Raw genomic sequence first — 21373 nt, 5'->3', positions numbered from 1 at the left:
GGAGGAGGCAGGCTCCCCGCTGAGCAGAGAGCCCCATGCGGGGGTAGGGGGGGTGGGGGGGGTGGGGGGGGCTGAATCCCAGGACTCTGGGATCACGACCTGAGCCGAAGGCAGACGCTTTAACCCACTGAGCCACTCAGGCACCCTAAATTTAAAAAATTGTTTTTTAAATTTTATTTATTTATTTATTTGAGAGACAAGAGAGACAGAGATAGCGAGAGAGCATGAGTGGGGAGGAGAAGGAGAAGCAGACTTCCTGCTAAGCAGGGAGCCGGATCTGGGATGATCCCAGGACCTTGGAATCATGACTGGAGCCAAAAGCAGACATTTAATGGACTGAGCCATCCAGGCGCCCAGCTTTTAAGCTTATGGTCTATAGTTGGAGAGACAGACTGTGGACATTGTGAAATAATTAGAGAACTTTAGAAGATTCTTGGGCTGTCCCCACTCCCAGCCCCTACCTGTGAGGTGACTTGGACTGCTATTAATATATACTCTTTAAGGGTACATGACTCGTCCAAGGTCACGTAGAAAGCCACAGCCCAGCAGGCCTCAGGGGCTGCATCTTCTGGCTTTTTCATTGAGCTGTTTCTTTCAGTGTTGCATTTTTAGGTCCAGACTGTTAAGTGCTGGCCTGTAAAAGGAACAGCTCATTGAGTCTGGCTTGAACCAGTCCCACAAGGTGGACAGTGATGCTGTCCCCCGGTGGCAGCCGGGGAATGGTCTTTCTCCCTAATGAAAGATTTTGCAGGGACTAACTCTGCCCTACCCGGGGAAGTGCCTACAGGCTGGCAGATGCCTGCCTCTGCATTCCGGTCTTGCTACCAAATGGCATTTACCCTCCATTCCCCCTGGAAGCTCCCTGCTCCAAGCGGGGAGAGCAAAACCCCAGTATGTACCCATACCTCCACTGAGGACACAGCACAGAGGGAAATTTACATGGCTGGGGTGCCTGGGTGGCTCAGGAAGTTGAGCAGCCATCTCCTCTTATCAGCTCAGATCATGATCATCTCAGGGTCATGGGATCAAGTGCGGCATGGAGGAGGGCTCCGTGCTCAGCTGAGCATCTGCTTGAGATTCTCTCTCTGCCTCTGCCCTCCCCCATCCTGCTCTCACACTCCTGCACTCTCTCTCTCTCTCTCAAATAAATAAGTAAATCTTTAAACATAAAAAGAAAATTCACATGGCCTCCAATATTAGAATTCATTGAATCTAAACCAAGGTGATCTAAACCATTGCTGATCATGGTACTATTTTCTGACTTTTCTGTGTTTGAGACTTTTCCAAAGAAAAAGCTGGGGGGATGGGGCAAGCGGGTGGCTCAGCCCCTGCCTTGGGGTCAGGTCAAGACAAGCTGGGCGGGAGTTGGGCTCGCTGCTTAGCAGGGAGCCTGCTTCCCTCCCCCTCTCTCTGCCTGCCTCTAGGCCTACTTGTAATCTCTGTCAAATAAATAAATAAACTATTTTTTAAAAAGAAAAAAAAGCTGGGGAGGGCAGGAAATGACAATGTTCCGTCCCACCAAAGGTATACGGTCCCTTCCCTCAGGGAGTTTACTATCTAGTAGTGGAGGCAGACTTAAATAACTATATAATTATCATTGTGATCAGTACTACACAGCCAAGCTGTGGCCTGCTGTAAGAATTCATTACCAGCCGGACCCAATCCCACCTCCAGTGCAGGCGGTGGGTGACTGGAAAGGCCTCCTGAGGGCTTTGGCTAAGAAAGGGGGTGGGTGTGAAGATGGGTGAGCTCTCCCTCTGCTCCTGGCCTAGGAGCATTTCATTTGTTCATTCATGAACAAATTTGTTCATTCACAGGACCGTGCCCTCTGAGAGCGACCCCCCCTCCCATGACAGGCAAGAATCATCCCCGTTTCCTTTCATTTCCTAAATCCTGGAAATGTTGAGTGTTAGCAGTGTTCTTATTACAAAACTGCATTACAGCTGAGCGGTTTGTCTGTATGGTATAATGAGATTTTGATCTGCAGTCATGTGCATAGCATTTACCTTGCGGAGCCTGTGCTGTAAATTTTCCGTTAATTGCGGGCTTTGTTACCCAGCAGGGCCCCTCCCTTTGTGCACTGTAAGGGAGCCTGAGCAAAACTAATTAGGAAGATAAGTCCCCTGGAAAAAGGTATTCCAAAACCAAACAGGATTGATTTCTAGACTTGCCTGGGTTTCTGGATTATCAGAGCCATGGTTTTATATTAGCGCGAACAACTGAGAAGGGCTTGTAAGTGGTGTGTACTCTTTGGAACACATTCTAGAAAGAGAAGGAGAAGAGAAAGGAAAGAGAATACCATGGATAAGTGGAACAGGTTTCTTTCAACGGTCTCCAAATGCTGTCATCTATATTTCCCAGACGAGTCTTTGTGTTTTCTTCTTGTATGGGTACAGGGTTAGTGGCTGAAACAGTGAGACCCACACCGGATGACACAGATCCGTTCAAAACAACCAAACCTGCCCTTTTCGCGAAGTTTCTAAGAAATAAAAATCCTGCCAGACCCTAACTTTCCCCTCTCTTCACTGCATTCCTTCCCACCCCAGTGCACCCGTAGGGGGGAGGGTGTAGCTCAGAGAAGATTATCCTTGGATGCCTCGATCCGTGATGGTGAAAAGATACTCCGCTTCAATCCCAGATAGCTCAGTCATGGGTTACGTGTGGGTTTTCTTTTTTCTTTCTTCCCATATTGCTTTAAATAAAAATCTTGGAGCCACCAGCCGTGTAATGATGGATTATTTTAAGTAACAACTGGGGGGGGGGAGCCGAATAAATTAGAAACACAGACCCTTCCTCCTCGGTTTGGCAGGAGGAGGCTTCTGCTGCTGGGATTTGAAACCGTGGGTTTCTCCGCCGCCTACAAGAGGAAGGAGGCCACATATGTGCTCAAGGAGGGTGAGAATTATGCCGCGTGCTCCTTGCTGGCCCTGGACTTGGGTCATCTGTTCCACTCACTTAAAGGTGACTGGGGAAAAGATTTGCAGGCCTTTTCCGGGGTGGGGAGGTGGGAGACAGGATCAGGGCTCAGGTTTCTCCTGGCAGGGCCCCCTGGAGCCCCCTAAAGAAGGCCCTGGGGTAACAGCCACAGATCTCTGCTTTCTGACCCTGATGAGGTGTGAGGCGGTGCCGAGTTTCCTTTCCCAGCGGAGGCCCCGGCTCTGAGCACCGGCGAGGAGGCAGGAACTGGGTTTTCTTAGATCCACTTTAAATGAGACCAGATGGAGGCAGAGGCAAATTCAGGCTCCCTAGAGGACAGCTGGGCATTCATCCAGAGGCCTGTGAGTAAACCTTTTTTTCTTTTCTTTTCTTTTTTTTTTTTTTTTTTTAAAGCAGATTAGAGATAACAGTGGCCAGAACACCTCGAAAACTCTGTTTAAAGAGCCCAGCCCGGAGGGAATCTGGCTTTATGTGGGAAAGGTGACCTGCTACCAGCAGGAGTGGCCCCTGGCCTGAGATGGAACTGGCTTTTACCTAGAATCTGGCTAGTTGGGTTAGGTCGCCCTGGGGCTCAGGCTTAGTTAGGCCCAAATCAGACTGCCTCAGTTGCCCTCCATGGGCCAGACCCACCTCGGTGAGCACACAGGGGTCCAGGTCGTGATCTGTGACTCTTGTCCCTCTTGACTGTCCTTAAGCCACAAGCCCGATGCCCCCAGAACTTTAGCAGCTTGAAAGAAAATACCTGCCAACTTGGAGTCAAGCTTTCCCACCTTAAAGCGGCCCTGCGCTCACCAGGGCCGGGAGCCCTGCACCCCTCCGCTCTCTGCCCCAAACCCCTCCGTGACTTGGGCCAAGTCACTTCCTCGCTCTCAGACAGTTTCCCCTTTTGCGAAATGTTTCCCCTTTTGCGAAATGAGCGGGTTGGCGTAGGTGAGCCTTCAGGGCCGCGACCAGCTCTGACGCTGTATGGTCCTCTGTTTCCTTGTTCTCCAGCTTAATTTCTCTTAGGCTCTAGCCTGCTTCTATATCCGTCCGAGGTGGACGACTTGAACTCCACCTCTTCCCTGCTTTGACTCCTGAGCGAGCAGGGTGGGGAGAGAGTTGAGGGAAAGGCAAGTCTGTGCTTTGAGCTCAGCAGGATCTCTGTAAGCGGAACAGAAACAGCGGTTCAGATGGTCTGCCCATAGGTGTAGTGAGCTATTGTCTTCCTATAAAGGTACATGACGGCTAAATTTCTGTCTATTTGAATCCCATTTTAAATGCACTAGGAGAGCTGGCCATTTAATGGAATCCTGCTGCGAATCCTTTTATAGAATGAAAAGCCACTCAGGAACTGATCTGGTGTATTAAAATCCAGAGTTTCTTCTATTGGATTTGCCAAAAATGGGCCTTCTCCCTGCATGGTAAAGATGGTTTCCTTTGTGCTTCCCCAGGGTCCCTGAAGCTGCTTCCCCACTGAAAGGCCCAGGTGGGCAAGATTTCTCTTTCCTTGGAAAGGGCTCCCCCTTCCAAACGTCTCTCTCCCAGTTCAGGGCATTGCTACTCTTGTCAGTTTCCTCTTAGCCTGGCTTAATCGGCAGGAGGGAAATCCTGACATTTGCCTGGGAGATACACTGGAGGGTTTTTTTGTTTTTGTTTTTTTTTTTTAAATAATCTCTGGGAACTTATCAGTGTTTTTGTGGTTCTTAGGGCCAATAATACAGTGGCGTCCACTTCCCCGACTGGAGGCCGTGGAGAGGGCTCTCAGCCACCTGATTGCTGCAGCAAGCAGTTTTTCTGGATGTTTGTGGATATGTGATTTGACTTCTTGTTCCCATGAATCCTTAGAATAATAAGTTATACCGTATAATAAGTTATATATATATATATATATATATATATATATATATATATAATGTTATAGTGAGGACAATAATAGGGCTTTGTTCTCATATTGGGAAAATAAATGTTTACATACAATAAAAATGCCCCAAAGTGGACTACTTAACTGGATTTTCTGATTATCTATATGTAAAGCACCTTTCTCGTAGCTGTGGTTGAAGATTTTGCTAAAATATCTGAGGCTACTTCTCTTGTCTTGGAAAGCATCGTCGTAAAATCTTTAAGAAAACATGACATTTTTCTACTCTGATTATAAACATAAAATCTGCCCCCCCCAAAAGGTAAAAGATGCCTATTGTTGGAAATTTGGAAGACACAGAAAAGCAACAGTGTCCACATTCCCTCTACCCGAAAGTATCTTTTTTTTTTTTTTTAGATTTTATTTATTTATTTGACACAGAGAGAGAGAGAGACAGTGAAGGAGGGAACAGAAGCAGGGGGCGTGGGAGAGGGAGAAGCAGGCTTCCCGCTGAGCAGAGAGTCCAATCCGGGGCTCGATCCCAGGACCCCAGATCATGACCTGAGCCAAAGGCAGATGCTTAACCAACTGAGCCACCCAGGCGCCCCCAAAAGTAACTGTTGTCACCGTTTTGGTATAATGTTGACTTTGAACAACACAGGGTTGGGGGTGCTAACCCCCTGCAGTGAAGAATCAAGAATCCGCGTATAACTTTCATCTCCCCCAAAACTTAACTACTCAGAAGCCTACTGCTGACTGGAAGCTGTACCCGTAACAGGAATAGCAGGACAAGCACATCTTTTGTATGTTATCTGTATGACACACTGTATTCTTACAGGAAAGTAAGCTAGAGAAAGTAAAATGTTATTAAGAAAACCATAAGGGGGGCACCTGGGGGACTCAGTCGGTTAAGTGTCCAACTCTTGATTTCGGCTCAGGTCGTGAGGTCATGAGATCAAGTCCCACATCAGCTCCGCCCTCATACTGAGACCTTGCTCAGCTCGGAGTCCGCTTGAGATTTTCTCTCTCTCTCCCCCTGCCTCTCCTCCCCCGCTCTCTCTAATTAATAAATAAAATCTTTTAAAAAAAGAAAAGCATAAGGAAGGGAAAACACATTTGTAGTCCTTTCTTGTATTTATGGGGAATAAATGCATGCATACGTGGACCCAGGCAATTCAAACTGCGTTGTTCAAGAGTCAACTGTATATTCTTCCGAACTTTAAAAAGTACATTCAGGCGGAGTGCCTGGGTGGCTCAGTCATTAAGGTTCTGCCTTTGGCTCATGTCCTGATCCCAGAATCCTGGGCTGAAACCCCGCATAGGGCTCCCTTCTTGGCCGGGAGCCTGCTTCTCCTTCTGCCACTCCCCCTGCTTGTGTTCCCTCTCTTGCTGTGTCTCTCTGTCAAATAAATAAAAATTTAAAAAAATATATATATATATGCTTTCCCCCATGATTGGAATGATCCTGTATATATAGGGTTTTGTTTTGTTTTGTTATTTGCCTATTGGATGATCATTTTCCCATGTTACTGAATATTCTTAGAAAATGTCTTTATCACCTGCTTAATATTCCATTGTGCATCATTGAACTATTGTTTGATTTTGATCATCCTGAGGGTTGCAGGATCTATCAAAGATCCGTATTTAATGGGACCAGGAGGGAGAAAAACCATAAGAGACTCTTAATCTCAGGAAACAAACTGATGGCTGCTGGGGTTGGGGGAGGGAGAGGGTGTCGGGGTGATGGACACTGGGGAGGGTATGTGCTATGAAATGTGTAAGCCTGATGAGTCACAGACCTGTACTCCTGGGGCTAATAATACTTTATATGTTAATAAAAATAATTAAAGAAAAGATCGGTATTTAGGGGCATCTGGGGGGCGCAGTCCATTAAGCTTTGGCTCTTGATTTGGACTCAGGTCATGATCTCAGGGTGGTGAGATCGAGCCCCGAGTGGGGTTCTATGCTGGGTGTGGAACTTGCTTAAGATTTTCTCTCTCCCTCTGTCCCTTCCCCAAAGATTGGCATTCAGGGCTGGGACGGAGATGGAGAAAGGAAAGGTGTGAGAGATCAGGCCCACCAGTAAGTGACATGTGAGACTGTTGGAGTGAATCCTACTTACAGTGTATCTACAAGGTGCAGAGGCCAGAGGAGAAAGTTTAGGGAAAGGCGCGATGAGTTCCAACTTTTATGTTTTGGCCTCATACTTCTGTACTTCTTTATTGATTTAAGTCATCTCTGCCTCCCACATGGGGCTTGAACCCAGGACCCCGAGAGCAAGAGTCCCATGCTCTACCCACTGAGCCAGCCAGGTGCCTTGTTTTGGTTTCCTTCTTCAACATTATCAGCTACTAACTCAGCTCCCCCAACTCGAGGCGGAGGCGGGGAAACTCCACTGATACAGATGGATCCTCAGTTCCCAGAGGCCTCCTGGACCTCTTGCTTCCTATCCCGCCAAGGCTGGAAGAGGGATGGGGTGGGGGAGGGGGACAGGGAGACAGGGACTGCCCATCGGGGTGCTTATGAGACTCTGTTTTCAGAATAACAGCAATGGGAGCAAGTTGCACAGCTGGAACCGCCATAACTCGTTCTTAGTAACTTGCACCTTAGAATATTCAATTAAAAAATGAAATTGGTGTGTCCCCAGGGGACGAGGCGGAAGAGAAAGAGAGCGGTGTTTCTGCCCGTGATATGAAATGTGGTATAACGTATTTCAAACCACAGGTGACTGCAGATGGGGAGAAAACAGGAAATGTAATTGGTGGGGGGGAGGGGGGCTCTCCCAATTCTCAGGAGCACTCTTTCATTTTGCCTTCCTTTTAGCTCTTCTCAGATTTGGCATCCTAATTACCCCTGCTGCAAAGCTGAGTGAGAGCTCTCTTTTCTTGTATTAAAAATGTTTTTAAATGACATGGGTATTGTGTGAATACATTCATGCTGTAAAAGGATCAAATAATACGGAAGCATACAGACTAGCCCCTTGTGTAAGCCCCTCTTTCCGTATCGCTCCCCCGAGGTAGCCACCGACGTTCCTGGGTTTGGTGGGACTTTTTTCTTGGCTTCTTTCTATGCATTCACAACCATTTATGCGCAAGCACACATATATCAGGCTTTTTTTTTTTTTTGCACATGTGGCCTCCCCCTGTGCTGCTTGTTCTTCAGCCTCTTTTTTCTACATTGGAATATGTCTTGGAGATATTTGCCTCGGAACATACAGACCTGCTGCATTCTTCTTCCTTTTTAAGGATTTATTTATGTATTTAATTTATTATTTTTAAAAGATTTTTATTTTATTTATTTGACAGAGAGCGAGCACAAGTAGAGGGAGCCCCAGGCAGAGGGAAAGACAAGCAGGCTCCTCCCTGAGTGGGGAGCCTAACGCTGGATTCAATCCCAGGACCCGAAGGCAGACGCTTAACCAACTGAGCCACCCAGGCGCCCCTCTTTATTTATTTTAGGGAGGGAGAGAGAGAGAGAGAGAGTACACATGAGTGGGGGGAGGGCAGAGGGAGAGGGAGAGAGAGAACCTCAAGCAGGCTCCCTGCTGAGTGATGTGGGGGGGGGGCTCATCCCACGACCCCGAGATCACAAACTGAGCAGAAACCAAGAGTTGGGTGCTCAAGAAACTGAGCCACCCTTGTGCCCCAAGACCTACCGCATTCTTCTTAACGCCTACAGAATATTCTAGAATATACATGTACCATAATTTAGTTAAATATTTTTCTATTTTCAGACATTTATGAGTTTTCCCCCTAGTATTTCAGAATTGTCATCATGCTATAATGAAGTTCCTTGTACATGGATCTTTGTACAGATACTGACTTTCTGCAGAATAGATTCCTAGGGAGGTTGCAGGGTGACAGGAGATGGGCCCTTAAAAAAAAAAAGGATTTTATTGATTTATTTGAGAGACGGTGTGAGAACACATAGTTGGGGATGGGGGAGGATCAGAGGGAGAGGGAGAAGCAGACTCCCCGCTGTGCAGGGAGCCGGATGCAGGACTCGATCCCAGGACCCTGGGATCATGAACTGAGCCGAAGGCAGATGCCACCCAGGTGCCCCAGAGATGGGTGACTGTGGCCCTTCTGGCATCTCAGTTCCAGCCTTAAACATGGCACCCACCACCTGCTACTCCAGATGATAACTTGAGGTATTACTGTTGGGCCAAGCTGTCAATTCCATCTTCTCTTGCACACATTGTAATCCAGGGAATGGGCAGTTAACTGCAGTCAGAGTAATTAAGGCCTCGGGTAATCAGGCCACCTTAAGAAGAAAGAGGAAAGAGATAAGATAGCAGAGCTTTAATGAGGGAGAGGACAGAAACTTCCAGGGGCTGTCCTGGGGTCAGTGTACATTCAGTCCAATGTCCTTTTTGCCTCTACATATTTAGCTCTGAACAATGAGGACTAATACTCATAATGATGACCTTGACATCTTATAAGATTTATCAAAACAAGAGCCAATGGTGCGCGCTAGACAGGATTTCCTAAAGCAGGAAATATATACACAAATACATTTTTGAAGCTTTCTCAACTACAAGCACTGAGACAAAAAGTTTCCTTCTCAAATCTGAGCAAGAAAAACACAGTAACCAGATCCCATGTCCCCTCGTCCCCAAACCTCCCAGTTAATTTTTGCGTATTGGATAGACTCTAGGTAAAAAGACACAGAAGAAATAAGGATTCTAAAGTCACCAAATTCACCAAATTTCAGATTAATGGTTATTTCTCTGTAATTCTTCCTGACTTCCAACTTGGCCTCTGGTGCTAGAAAATTATTGGGTCATGTCTTTTTTTTTTTTTTTTTTAAAGATTTTATTTATTTATTTGACAGAGAGAAATCACAAGTAGGCAGAGAGGCAGGCAGAGAGAGAGAGAGGAGGAAGCAGGCTCCCTGCAGAGCAGAGAGCCCAATGCGGTGCTCGATCCCAGGACCCTGAGATCATGACTCCAGCCAAAGGCAGCGGCTTAACCCACTGAGCCACCCAGGCGCCCCTGGGTCATGTCTTATTTTTCTGATCATTTCCGTCGTGTGGAAGAATCCTTTCCATCCTCCCATTCCTTACTTGTCGGCATTTCCTATATTCAATCTCCAGATCTTTTCTGTACAATCTCTTGGAGAACACATCCAGTTTCATACCTCCCACTCCTAAATTCATACCCCAGTCCTGAATTCTCCTTGAGCCTACAGTCCCATATGGGTAAGTAATTGTTGGATTTCTTCTCCTGCATATCTCACCAGAAAATCAAAACTGTCATATTTTCCTTAATGTACAGAATGCTTTGGGGCACCTGGGTGGCTCAGTTGGTTGAATGTCCAACTCTTGATTTCAGCTCAGGTCGTGATCTCAGAGTCCTGGGATCGAGCCCTGCGTTGAGCTCTGTGCTCAGCTCTGAGTCTTCTTGGCCCTCTCCCTCTGCTTCTCCCCTGGCTCGTGCTCTTGCTCTTTCTCTCTCTCAAATAAATAAATAAAAGTCTTTAAAAACATGCTTTTACAAATCCAGACAAGCAGACAAGCACCAATTAAAAAAAAATGGGCGGGCGCCTGGGTGGCTCAGTGGGTTAAGCCGCTGCCTTCGGCTCAGGTCATGATCTCAGGGTCCTGGGATTGAGTCCCGCATCGGGCTCTCTGCTCAGCAGGGAGCCTGCTTCCCTCTCTCTCTCTCTCTCTGCCTGCCTCTCCATCTACTTGTGATTTCTCTCTGTCAAATAAATAAAAAAAAAATGGGCAAGGACATGAATAGGCAACTCACATATATGTGTACCTTATACACATGCATGTATAGAGTTGAACCATAAAAAGAATGTTCACCTTCACTAATACAAGTGGTTAAACGTCATGATGCCATTTTTCAATGATCCTTTCACAGTGGTTTAAAAGCCTCAGAAACTTAGGGTTGGTCTAAGTATAGGTAAACAGACCCCCTCCTGTATTGGTGGTGGAAATAAGACGTTTGTACTATTCTCTATTGAATGATTTCGCAATATGTACCAAAGTCTTTCAAAGGTGTGTGCCCTTGGACCCAGTGGGCTTCAGTTCTAGGAATTTAACTTAAGACAATAATCAAAGATCTATGCAAACCTGTAAGGACAAGAATTATTGTTTCTATTGTTTAAAACTTGGAAACATGTGGAATGTCTAGCAGTGGAAGATTAGTTCTGTAGAATGCTATGTGGCCAGTACAAATAATGTTTTAGAAGTATGCTTAATTTCTCAGGAAAACATCCACACTCTTGTTAAGTGTCAGGCTACGAAAAGGAATATATAGAATTATCCCTATTTTGTAAGAAACAAAAGGTATACAGAACACATGAATGTTATGAGTGTTTGTTGTTTTCTCTTTTATCATTTTCCCTGTGTTGTAAAATTTCTACAGTGAACTTGCTTTTTAGAAACTAAAACCCCCCATAAATGTAATGTTTCTTAATAGCTTATTTAAAACCAGAATCCTCCATTTCCCCCACTGAACAAGCACCCTTTCCTGGCTTCTCTTTTTTCTGCCCATGGTGCCACCAATCCAAGCTCCCAGGCTCAGAACCTTGTGATTGCCCTGCGCTTCACTCCCACTTACCCGATCACTGATGGAGCGATCACCCTTTGGGAGGACATGTCTCAAGTCTGTTCCAACCTCCTGAGTCCCAAGTCAGAGCAGCTCAGTTCAACCAGCATTTATTGGCACCGTGCCTGGATGTCACTCTGCCAGGATCATGTTATTGGAGTCATCTGTCTTCCTGCTTCAGCTCTCTCTCCTCCAGTCAATCAAACGTCCTGCAGCTGGAATGATCTTTCAAAAAACGCCACTTGTATCATGCTCAAAAACACTCAAAGGGCCCCCAAATGCCGTTGCCTAGGAAATAAAGCCCATACTCTTTCTTCTTCTATTTAAGGCTCTTTACAGCACTGTGCTAGGTGGGAGGGAACAGTGGCAGGGGGAGGGGGGCACATGGGAGGTTCTTGGTGAGCTGTTGACAATGTAGGAAGTCTTTAAGAATAAGGTGTGGAAGGGGGCCTGGGTGGCTGAGTCGGTTAAGCATAGACTCTTGATTTCGGCTCAGGTCATGATCTCAAGGTCGTGAGATGGAGCCCCATGTCGGGCTCTCTGTAGGGCTCCGCACTGGGCGTGGAGCCTGCTTATGATTCTCTCTCTCCCTCTCTGTCTCTTAAAAAAAAAAAAAAGATTCTCTCCTGTCCCTCCCCCTGCCCTCTATCTCTCTTTTTAAAAGATTTAGCTGTTCATTTACTTTAGAGAGAGAGAGAAGTGCTGGGAGGGGGCAGAGGGAGAGGGAGAGAGGAGAGGAACCCAAGGAGACTCTGCACCTAGCGTGGAGCCTGACCCAGGCTCCATCCTATGACTCCATCCCATGACTTCACCTGAGCTGAAACCAAGAGTCTAACGCTCAACCCACTGAGCCACGCAGGCACCCATCTCTCCCTCTCTTAATTAAAAAAAAAAAAAAAAAAGTAGGAAGAAGAGGAGGGGCACCTGGGTGGCTCAATCTGTTAAGCATCTGTCTTTGGCTCAGGTCCCAGGGTCCTGGGATCAAACCCCGTGATGGGCTCCCTGCTCTGTGGGCAGCCTGCTTCTCCCTCTGCTGCTACCCCCTGCTGGGCTCTCTCTCTTCCTGTCAGTAAATAAATAAAATCTTAGGGACACCTGGGCGGCTCGGGGGGTTAAGCCTCTGCCTTCAGCTCAGGTCATGATCTCAGGGTCCTGGGATCGAGTCCTGCATCAGGCTCTCTGCTCAGCAGGGAGCCTGCTTCCCCTACCCCCCTCTGCCTGCCTCTCTGCCTACTTATGATCTCTGTCTTCAAAAAATAAATAAAATATTTTAAATAAATAAGTAAATAAATAAAATCTTGAAAAGAAAAGGAGTAGCTTTCTTCCCACGTCTCCACTATGTTCAGTTTGAAAATTCTCTTTCCTTTTGGCGCTTGGACCAGAGGCCAGAGTTTCATGGTGCTGAATTTGGAGACAGGAAGAGGCAGCCAGGGCCGATAAAATATGGCTCAGGAAACCTCAGCTCCGAGTGTGTCCCAATTTCCGATGCCTGCTATGTAGGAGGACCCGCGGAGAAAGCCTACTTTGGCTCTTAAGTCTCTGTCTCCCCTGCCATGTTGAGGACCAAGAACAACTGGTGGGAAACTTGCATCTTCGTTTGTTTGCTCTAAGAAAAAGGAGGAGGAAGGGGTGAGGGGAAGCAGAAAGGGGTGCATGTAGAACCAGAGCCCAAGGGCCGTGGCCCACGCAGGAAACCCAGCTGTTCTCAGGTGCCCCTCTGGGGCCCGGCAGATGCCAGCTCAGACTGAACTTTGGCATATGGTTGTGTGTCAGGAACACTCCGCTGGGAGGGCGTGGGGGAAGACGTGTGAGGGTAACGAACTTTCCAGATGGCAGTCCCGGCCCTAGCCCTATCTCTCGCTCTTGGAAGACCCGATGGCATGACTGGGTGAAGGGGCTACCTGGGCCGCCGTTCTGGCAACAGCAGCTGTGGAGGGGCTCAGCCCATCCCTCTCCAAGTGCAAATGCGCACTTAGGGACCTAGCTTGAAAGCAGGTGCAGGCAGCAGAAAGTGCTGCCGGTTAACACAGCCCGGGATGCTGGGGCGGGCCTCCTGACACGGACCATGCCCTTCTTGGCTTGCTCTGGGTCCCTTTCTGGTTCCCTGAAATCTTGGTGGAGCTCCCACCCACCAGAAACTCCCAACTCCTTACATAGCCCGCCGGTGGTTCCTGTCTAGCTGCTTCGGACTGCCCTTCTCTCTTCCCGTGGGGCCGTTGGCAGTTAGCACTTTTCTTGAGTACACGCAGGCCTCTTTTTCCTCCCCCCTGGCTCCTTGGAAGCCTGCCCCAGTTTGAGGCTCTCCCTGCTTTACAAAACCACTAACAGTTAGAAGCGCTGGGACTAACAGGTGAAGCAAGGGCCCTCTGCTTCCCAGGGCTGAGAATGGCTTGGCTGACCTTGGAGACCAGGGACCCAGGTGGGGGCAAGCACGGAGGCAGCTCTCTCAAGCTGGCGGGGGTGAGGGGGATTCCCAAGTTTCCCATGGCATCACGTGTTATTTGGGGACTCTGAGGAGAGGGGTAGCCTCCCGGAGCCCTAGCAGGAGCAGCATCTGTCAATGGGAGGCTCCCCACATCCCAGGCACCACGCCCAGAGCTCATGGACCAATCGTCCGTGGGGTCCTCACCCCAGCCCTATGAGCTAGTCACTACTTGTCCCTGACTTGACAGATGGGCAAACTCAGAGGACTTAAGTAACTTGTCCGAGGTCAGAAGGTGAAGGGGGTGGGACTCTCACTGAGTCTCATTTCCAAGCCTAGTCTCTTGCCCCTTAAACTGCGCCCCCATTGTGTTTGCCCCCGATGGCCTGGAGAGAGGAGGAATTGCTTTCTGAAGTCCTTTTGTAATATTTACCGGACGCTTAGGCACGGACCAGGCCTTGTGCGAAGCTCCTTTGAGTCCCCCGACCAATGGACAGATGTGCAAGGAACCGGAGTCACGGGGAGATGACCTGGCTTTTCAGTGGTGGCGTGGAGCGTAACCCCATGACCGTGAACCTCGTCCCCTGACCCCGCCCTCCCCCACTGTCCCAGAAGCCACCTGGGCAGTTTGCTCTGCGTGGACCCATGGTGACCTTCACTGTGGAGCCCACAGAGGCCTGCACTTGAGAAGCCATGACTTCTAAGCCAGTGGCCCTTCTGCTTCGGGGCAGGGAGGAGCTAAGGGAAGATGGGGACCCACCCGGCTTGGGTTTGGGGGACTACTTCCTCGCTTGTGGGTCATTTGCATGAGAAGGGAGAACCCAGATTGCTTTTAAGCACATTTTCATTTTCTCCCAAATTAGGGTGAAGGTTGCCGCACGGTCCCCCTGGCTGGACACGTGGGGTTTGACAGCTTGCCCGACCAGCTGGTGAATAAGTCCGTCAGCGAGGGCTTCTGCTTCAACATCCTGTGCGTGGGTGAGTATTTCCACAGCAGGAAACGCTATTACAGAATATGGATCCTTTAATGGCTGCATGTGGCTTGGCAGGTAATTAGGTTAAATACAGTGTCATCCCGGTCCATTTGCAAAAGTGTCTTCCTCCTTCTTCCTCTTTAATCCCTCTGTTTGCTTTTGTGAACAGCCAGCCCTGATGATGTTTTTCCCTGCTCAGACCAGAACACCAGGCCGGACCTTGCAGGGAAACTGAGCCGTGTGACACCCAGTGGAAATTTTTGTAAGGAAGCTGGCTGGCTCAGTCCAAGTTCACTTGGACTGCAGGAAATGGGAGTCAGGGCAGGACTAGGAGGGAGAATGATGGCTGTGGTAGGATGCCTGCCAATCGGCTGTGGGCAGCGGGGTGGGGCTCTCCTCTGCAGCCCTGTGGTGCTCCGTCTGAGCTCAAGGCGAAAGTTCTTTTCTTCCCTTTGAGCATATCTCCACTCAGGGATGCCTGGGTGGCTCAGGTGGTTAAGCTTCCGGCTCCCTGCTCAATAGGGAACCTGCTTCTCCCTCATCCTCTGCCTGCTGCTCCCCCTGCTTGTGCTTGCTCTTTCTCTCTCTCTCTGACCAATAAATAAATAAATGAAAATCTTAAAAAAAAAAAGTATATCTCCACGTGGACCCTTAGTCTCAAATGTGGGAGCCAGGTATTCATCACCTCTCATGTGCTACTCACAGCGCCAAGAGAATTCAGTAATATTTGTGAAATGAATGAATGAGTTGACCCCACGGGCACCATTCGTTCTATTTCTCAAACACTTTGCGTAGTAGCACACGTCAGCTTGGGAACCCAGGAGATGACAATATAGGCGTCACAGAATTACATACCGTGGGCCTTGGCATCCAGAGCTAGGCCAGCAGTTCTTCAAGTGCTAGAAGTCTACTACTCGTGGTTATGATGCGATGCTATTAGGAGAAGGACACAAAATAAACAGAAGCCACAGTGCTCAACACCGAGGTGCCATCATGGCCAATATCAGCACTGCCAAATTGCTCTGATCTTTGGGTGTTGGCCAGCTTACTTCACATAATATTTGATTACCGCAAAATTTCCACGCAAACATATTGGATTCCCTTGGTATCCCTCCCAGAGCACCGTACGACCTGCACTGAAGCCGAGGAGCTCAGAAGTGACAGGACAGACCCACCCTCATCAACCTGTCAATGAGGGGCCGTCTGGCGGGTGACTGAGGCTCTAGGAGGGAGGCTGCAGAAATCGGAGTGGCTCTCCGAGGGCCGGAAGTGTAGTGCGCTTGGACCGCGGACCATGGGCTCCCTCAGGGTCCTGAAGAGGAGGCAGCCAAGCTCAAGGCAAATGAGTGGGAGGAAGAGCGAACCCCTGTCCTCGAGGTCCCGCCCAGGCGCGGGACAGCGGCAGCCACTCGGTGTGCCCCTGCTGGGGTAGAATTTCTCCACCGCCCCAGACCCTTCAAGAGGGGAGGAGCAGGAAGGAGATCCTCACCCCCAAGAGTCACCCCCTCTTTTTCTTGCAGCACCTGCCAGGTCCCAGGAAATCACCCTAGTAGCCCCCCTCTTGGTGCTGCGGGGGCGCCTCATGGATGTCCCGGCCTGGACTGGGTTCGTTTCATTCCCCATCCCTGATCCAAATAAGCCGGCAGCCCGCACACCTCCTGCTCTCTGTTCTCACAACCCTGTCATTGCTCAGAGAACCCACAATTTGGGCCGAGGTCATGAGCGGTTTAGATGGGCTCTTAGGCTGCAATCTCAGCTCAACCATGGGAATGGGTACTGTCACTGGCTTGGACAGGGGTCTGTAGCTTGCCTGCGGGAGGTGACCTTTTCTCCCGCAGGACTTTCGGTGGCCGTGCCTTCAGGCCTACAGCTGGTGCATAACTATCAGGTTTACTCCTGTAATGACTGTTCTCAGATAAGTCTGTTTGGGCCTAGCTTCTGTCCTCCCGAAGGATTTTTTTTCTTCTTTTCTCAGAGGGCATGTTAAGGTCGAACTGATAGTAGCCCTAGCTTTAGTTATGAATAGAGACCTAGGACATTCGGATCACAGCATTGTTTATCTGGGTGCTGGGCTGGTGGCCGTAGGGGTCCAAGCCCCAGCAGACTGAGTACCCTCTACCCTGACGGGAGTGTGTGCCTGAGAGCACAAGTGCGTGGTGGGACTGAGAGACAGAAGTTTTGTGAATCCAGAGCCTAATTCATATGTAAGGCTACCAATAAATGGCACCCAATAGAGGGCCTGTTATGACTCCTGTTATGACTTCTATAATAATTATTATTATGGAATAATTACTGAGTGGGCTGAGGTTGCCCTCTCCATCCCCAACCCTCCCCCACCCCTGATAAAAAACATATACTAATCGCTTAGCTCTGTTAATGGCAAAGATCCCAGGAGCCTAGATCTAGTGCAGGAGGCCTCGGCCACCAGAACCAGCAGGACCAATGTCCTGGGGCTGGTTGCTCCTTTCTGCCAGGAAGGAGCTCCAGAGGGACGCTGCCCTCCAAATGTACCAGCCCATGAGGAGTGCAGAGAGTCATAATGATAATATTTACTCTGAAACTGCTCAGGATTCCAGGCTCAACTGGGCCGTGTTGAACTTGGAATAAAACACACACGAGGGCGCCTGGGTGGCTCAGTGGATAGGCCGCTGCCTTCGGCTCAGGTCATGATCTCAGGGTCCTGGGATCGAGTCCCGCATCGGGCTCTCTGCTCAGCAGGGAGCCTGCTTCCTCCTCTCTCTCTCTACCTGCCTCTCTGCCTACTTGTGATTTCTCTCTGTCAAATAAATAAATAAAAATCTTTAAATAAAATAATAAAAAAAAAAAAAAAAAAAAAAAAAAAAACACACACGAGAAGGAGATCTGCAACAGGCTGCTTCAGCACAACCCTTCCGGGCCAGGCCTCAGCAAGGTTAGGAAGGAGAAGAGGGCAAGGTTACAGAGCCGACTATGACCTTGTTCCTGTCGTTAGTCTCCCTAGGGTTCCTGGAGAGTTTCCTTGTTGAACCTGGGAGACGGCTCTCTTCATTCACAGCTGGCAGAGACCTCCGCTGCGGGGACCACGAGCTCCCTGCAAACAAGGACTGTGGCTATCCTGTGCACTGTTGTATCTTTCGTCCCTAAAATCATGCATGGCTCCAGTGAGAGGCCCTGTGAACATTTGTCGAGTGACAAATGAGCTGATACTGCATGCCCGTGGGACGCACTTGGGCTTATTGGTTATACGTCTGGGCTCCAGTGTCTGACTGGATTCAGGGCCCGCTCTGCCAGTGACTCCTCAGGGACCCTAGACCAGTTCCTTCCTCCCACTTTTTACAGATGAGGAAGAAGAGGAATGGAGAGACTGGGGAGTAGGGCAAATTCACACGGCTGGCAAGTGGCTTGGCTAACCCTTTCGTAACCAAAAGTCAAATAGTAATATCTACTTCCTAGGTTCATTGTGGGGAACAAATAAGGAAAGTTTCATGTCACAGCTGTGCCTGGTACGTTGAAAGTGCTCCAGAAGCCACCGCTATCATTATTAGTCTGAACCTGTTCGTTTTCTGGGGGATGCATCTGTCCGGGCAAAGGATGTGGACATTAGCGGCAGACAGGGAAAAAGGGTGGATTATCCCAGGCAGTGTAGTTTGAAAAAGCGGATCTCACGTTACACGTTTCCAATGGAAATTCTTTGTTTAAAAAACCGGGTGTTGGGGCGCCTGGGTGGCTCGGTGGGTTAAGCCGCTGCCTTCGGCTCGGGTCATGATCTCAGAGTCCTGGGATCGAGCCCCGCATCGGGCTCTCTGCTCGGCGGGGGGCCTGCTTCCTCCTCTCTCTCTGCCTGCCTCTCTGCCTGCTTGTGATCTCTGTCAAATAAATAAATAAAATCTTTAAAAAAAAATTAAAAACAAAAACAAAAACGGGTGTTTCCAGCATCCTATCTCCATCAAGCAAAGCGAGATGGAGTCTTCTGGGCCCGTGATGACGACCTTAAAAGGGTTAAGAAATCCCGCTGTCTGTTGGAGGAGGGAGGAGGAGAGAGAAATTGAACCCTGGGGACTCCCCAGGTTTCCTGTTGGAAACTGCCAAGTCCCCCACCTTCCTGCAGGGGTGTGGAGTCTGCTGACCTGACCCGATCCTCCTCCATGCTGGGTCCCCAGGGCAGCGTGGGAGAGGACCGCATCCTAGGCTCAGGCTGGGTCCGTGCCAACCACGGAGAGGGACCCCCACACCCTGCAGGCTCCACACTGATGGATGAGCTCGCTTGATTCTCTGTCCTCTTCTCGGGTTGCATTTATCACAATTCCCTGGACGCCTGCGGGTTCCTGTCTTCCACTCATCGTTGGGCATCCAATAGCCACAGCCCTTTTGTGCTGGCAGGCATTCGCATGGTCATTTGCCCCGCCGCTCCCTCCCCTGTGCGCTGCCCTGCCCTGCCCTGCTCTGTCTGGCGGCCCTCCATTCCTCCAGCTGTGCAAACAGCAGCCGCCTGAGCTGCCTCTGGGCACGGGCACGCCTGGGCTACTTACTCTGAGGAGCACCGAAGATGCCCCATCCCTGTTCTCTGAGGATCTTGGGATCAGGGGCTGGGGAGCCAGCTCTGGGTGCTAGGGGACAGGGCTCAGCACTCTAGGAGCTGCGGGGAACTTAGCTGAGAGCTCACGGAGCAGAAGGAGGTGGGGACGTCCCTGGAAAGTTCATCAGGCGCACACAAACATGGGCTCCAAGAGGCCCAGAGGGGAGGTGAGGGAGCTACCCGCTGTGTCCCCACATCAGCGGCTCTTGTCTCCTCTCAAGGGAGCTGTACCCCCACCTGGGGCGGGGAGAGGGGGTGATACATTCCGTTGCTTGGCCAAATGTGTCACCTCCCATGGCAAAGGCCCCATCTCACTCAATCCTTCTGGAGACCCAAATACTTCCTGTTCCTTTAGGGAGGGGGGGAATGGGGGGCCTCTTCTGGGAGAATCTTTGCCGCTAATAGGTATAGCAGACCTTGGCTGGAAACATGATCTGGGGGGAGGGACCATTTCCCTGCACCCTGGCAATCCACCATGGTAGTGAGACCTGGCTACGAAGCTGGGTTGGGGGGCTGGGGAGCCAGGCTGAGTTGAATGTTCTTCTTGTTCTCAATCTCTCTCATCAGTCGCTACACACACAGAAAGCTCTCATCTGAGAGAGATTTGAAAAAGCCCCCCCCCCCTGTATTCATGGCTCATCATTCAGGATGAAAGGCAGGCAGGAGGCAGAGCTAGACACACCCAGAGGGCCGAAGGGGAAGGGCACCTGCGTTTACACGTTCTTGTGGTGCGTCTCTAACCCTAGCCCTGGAGAGCAGAAGAGCAGGGTGGTCCAGAAGAGGCAATCCGGGGTGATTAGCTACTGAACCCTTTATTCCTGGCATTCCTGACTCGCTGGAGGTTGGGGGGGTGCGGGCAGGGTGAAAGCCCAAATACGGTTTGGATCTCTGGAGATGACAAGCCTCTGTAGCGCCCAGCCCAGCTTGGGGCCTTCTGGCACATTCCTCCCCAACTCCCAGGCCACCAACTAACTCTCCTCCAACGTCTTCTTTCCCTGAAGACCCCTTGGCTCCTGGCAGTGGCTTGACCTCCCTCGGGTCTCTCAGGAATGACCTCCACAAAACTTCCACCGGTGTCCGCAGGCTTTCCCCCGACTCCTCTCCCTGGGTGTGAAAGTCAAGACTTGAAATTCCAATGGTTTAGTTTATTAGTATCCCGCAGCCTGTTAGTTAAACAAACAAATGACTGGTTTGTTTGAAATTTAAGAAGAAGAATGTGTGGCCTGCTAATTTCCCTCCCCCTTAGCTAAAAATGGCCTCCCCACTGGGATACACATCCGGGCTTATGCAGAGCACAGTCTGGGCCCGGCAGGGAGGTGAGGTGGCGATGAAAACTGAAAACAGACCTTTAATTTTTATCACAAAAGCTATGCATGTTCCACCTAGAAAACTTGGAAAATACACAGAAGCAAGAGGAGAGAAAGGAAAACCGCATATCACCCCCACTACGCAGTGATAGCCGTCTTGCTAAGAGTGTATTGTGTGCCCTTCTGGACTTTTTCCAGGTATAACTGCTACCTCTCCATCACTGCCTGCAACAGAGTTCTTTTTCTGACGATAAAAGCCGTGCGTCTGCAACCTTGAAATGACACAAAAATAGGAAGACTAAAAGGAAAATTACCCAGGTTCCACTCTCCTGAGATGCTCCTGCTGATACATTGATGCAGTTCCTCTCAGTGTCTTCCACTTACCTGAGAGCCAACAGTCTTATCTAGTTTCACACACTCTTCAGTTACCGCGCACGTGCTCCCACATCAATGAATACACGTCCAAAACCCAATGTGGGGTCTGCAGGGCCGTTGGGAACGGACCATAATTTAATCTTTTGCTTTTCAGGAGAGACAGGTTTGGGCAAGTCTACCCTCATGGACACCTTGTTCAACACCAAGTTTGAGGGGGAGCCGGCCACCCACACACAGCCGGGTGTCCAGCTCCGGTCCAACACCTACGACCTCCAAGAGAGTAACGTGGGGCTGAAGCTCACCATCGTTAGCACGGTGGGCTTTGGGGACCAGATCAACAAGGAGGACAGGTAAGGAAGGGGGTGGGGTGTGGAGGCTGGTGGGAGGCCATGGGGAGGAGCCC

At 49.7% G+C, this 21373-nt stretch overlaps 1 protein-coding gene across 9 annotated transcripts in view; it reads left to right on the top strand.

Moving 5' to 3' along the window:
- Positions 1-21373, top strand: part of SEPTIN6 (septin 6) — a 59400-nt gene that overhangs the window by 3249 nt on the left and 34778 nt on the right. For 6 of the 9 annotated variants that reach the window (XM_059156664.1, XM_059156671.1, XM_059156669.1 and 3 more), the window contains exons 2-4: positions 2810-2961; positions 14623-14737; positions 21125-21320. In XM_059156664.1, the coding sequence (XP_059012647.1) occupies positions 2881-2961; positions 14623-14737; positions 21125-21320 (392 nt within the window). In that variant the 5' untranslated portion in view covers positions 2810-2880. Of the gene's footprint in view, positions 1-2809; positions 2962-3133; positions 3279-14622; positions 14738-21124; positions 21321-21373 lie in introns of those variants that run through there. The other 3 variants (XM_059156667.1, XM_059156665.1, XM_059156666.1) reach the window with 3 other exon arrangements.

Source organism: Mustela lutreola, chromosome X, assembly GCF_030435805.1.
Source record: "Mustela lutreola isolate mMusLut2 chromosome X, mMusLut2.pri, whole genome shotgun sequence".
NCBI lineage: Eukaryota > Metazoa > Chordata > Mammalia > Carnivora > Mustelidae > Mustela > Mustela lutreola.
The sequence above is the reverse complement of the archived record's forward strand: the minus strand, read 5'-3'. Positions and strand labels throughout refer to the sequence as shown.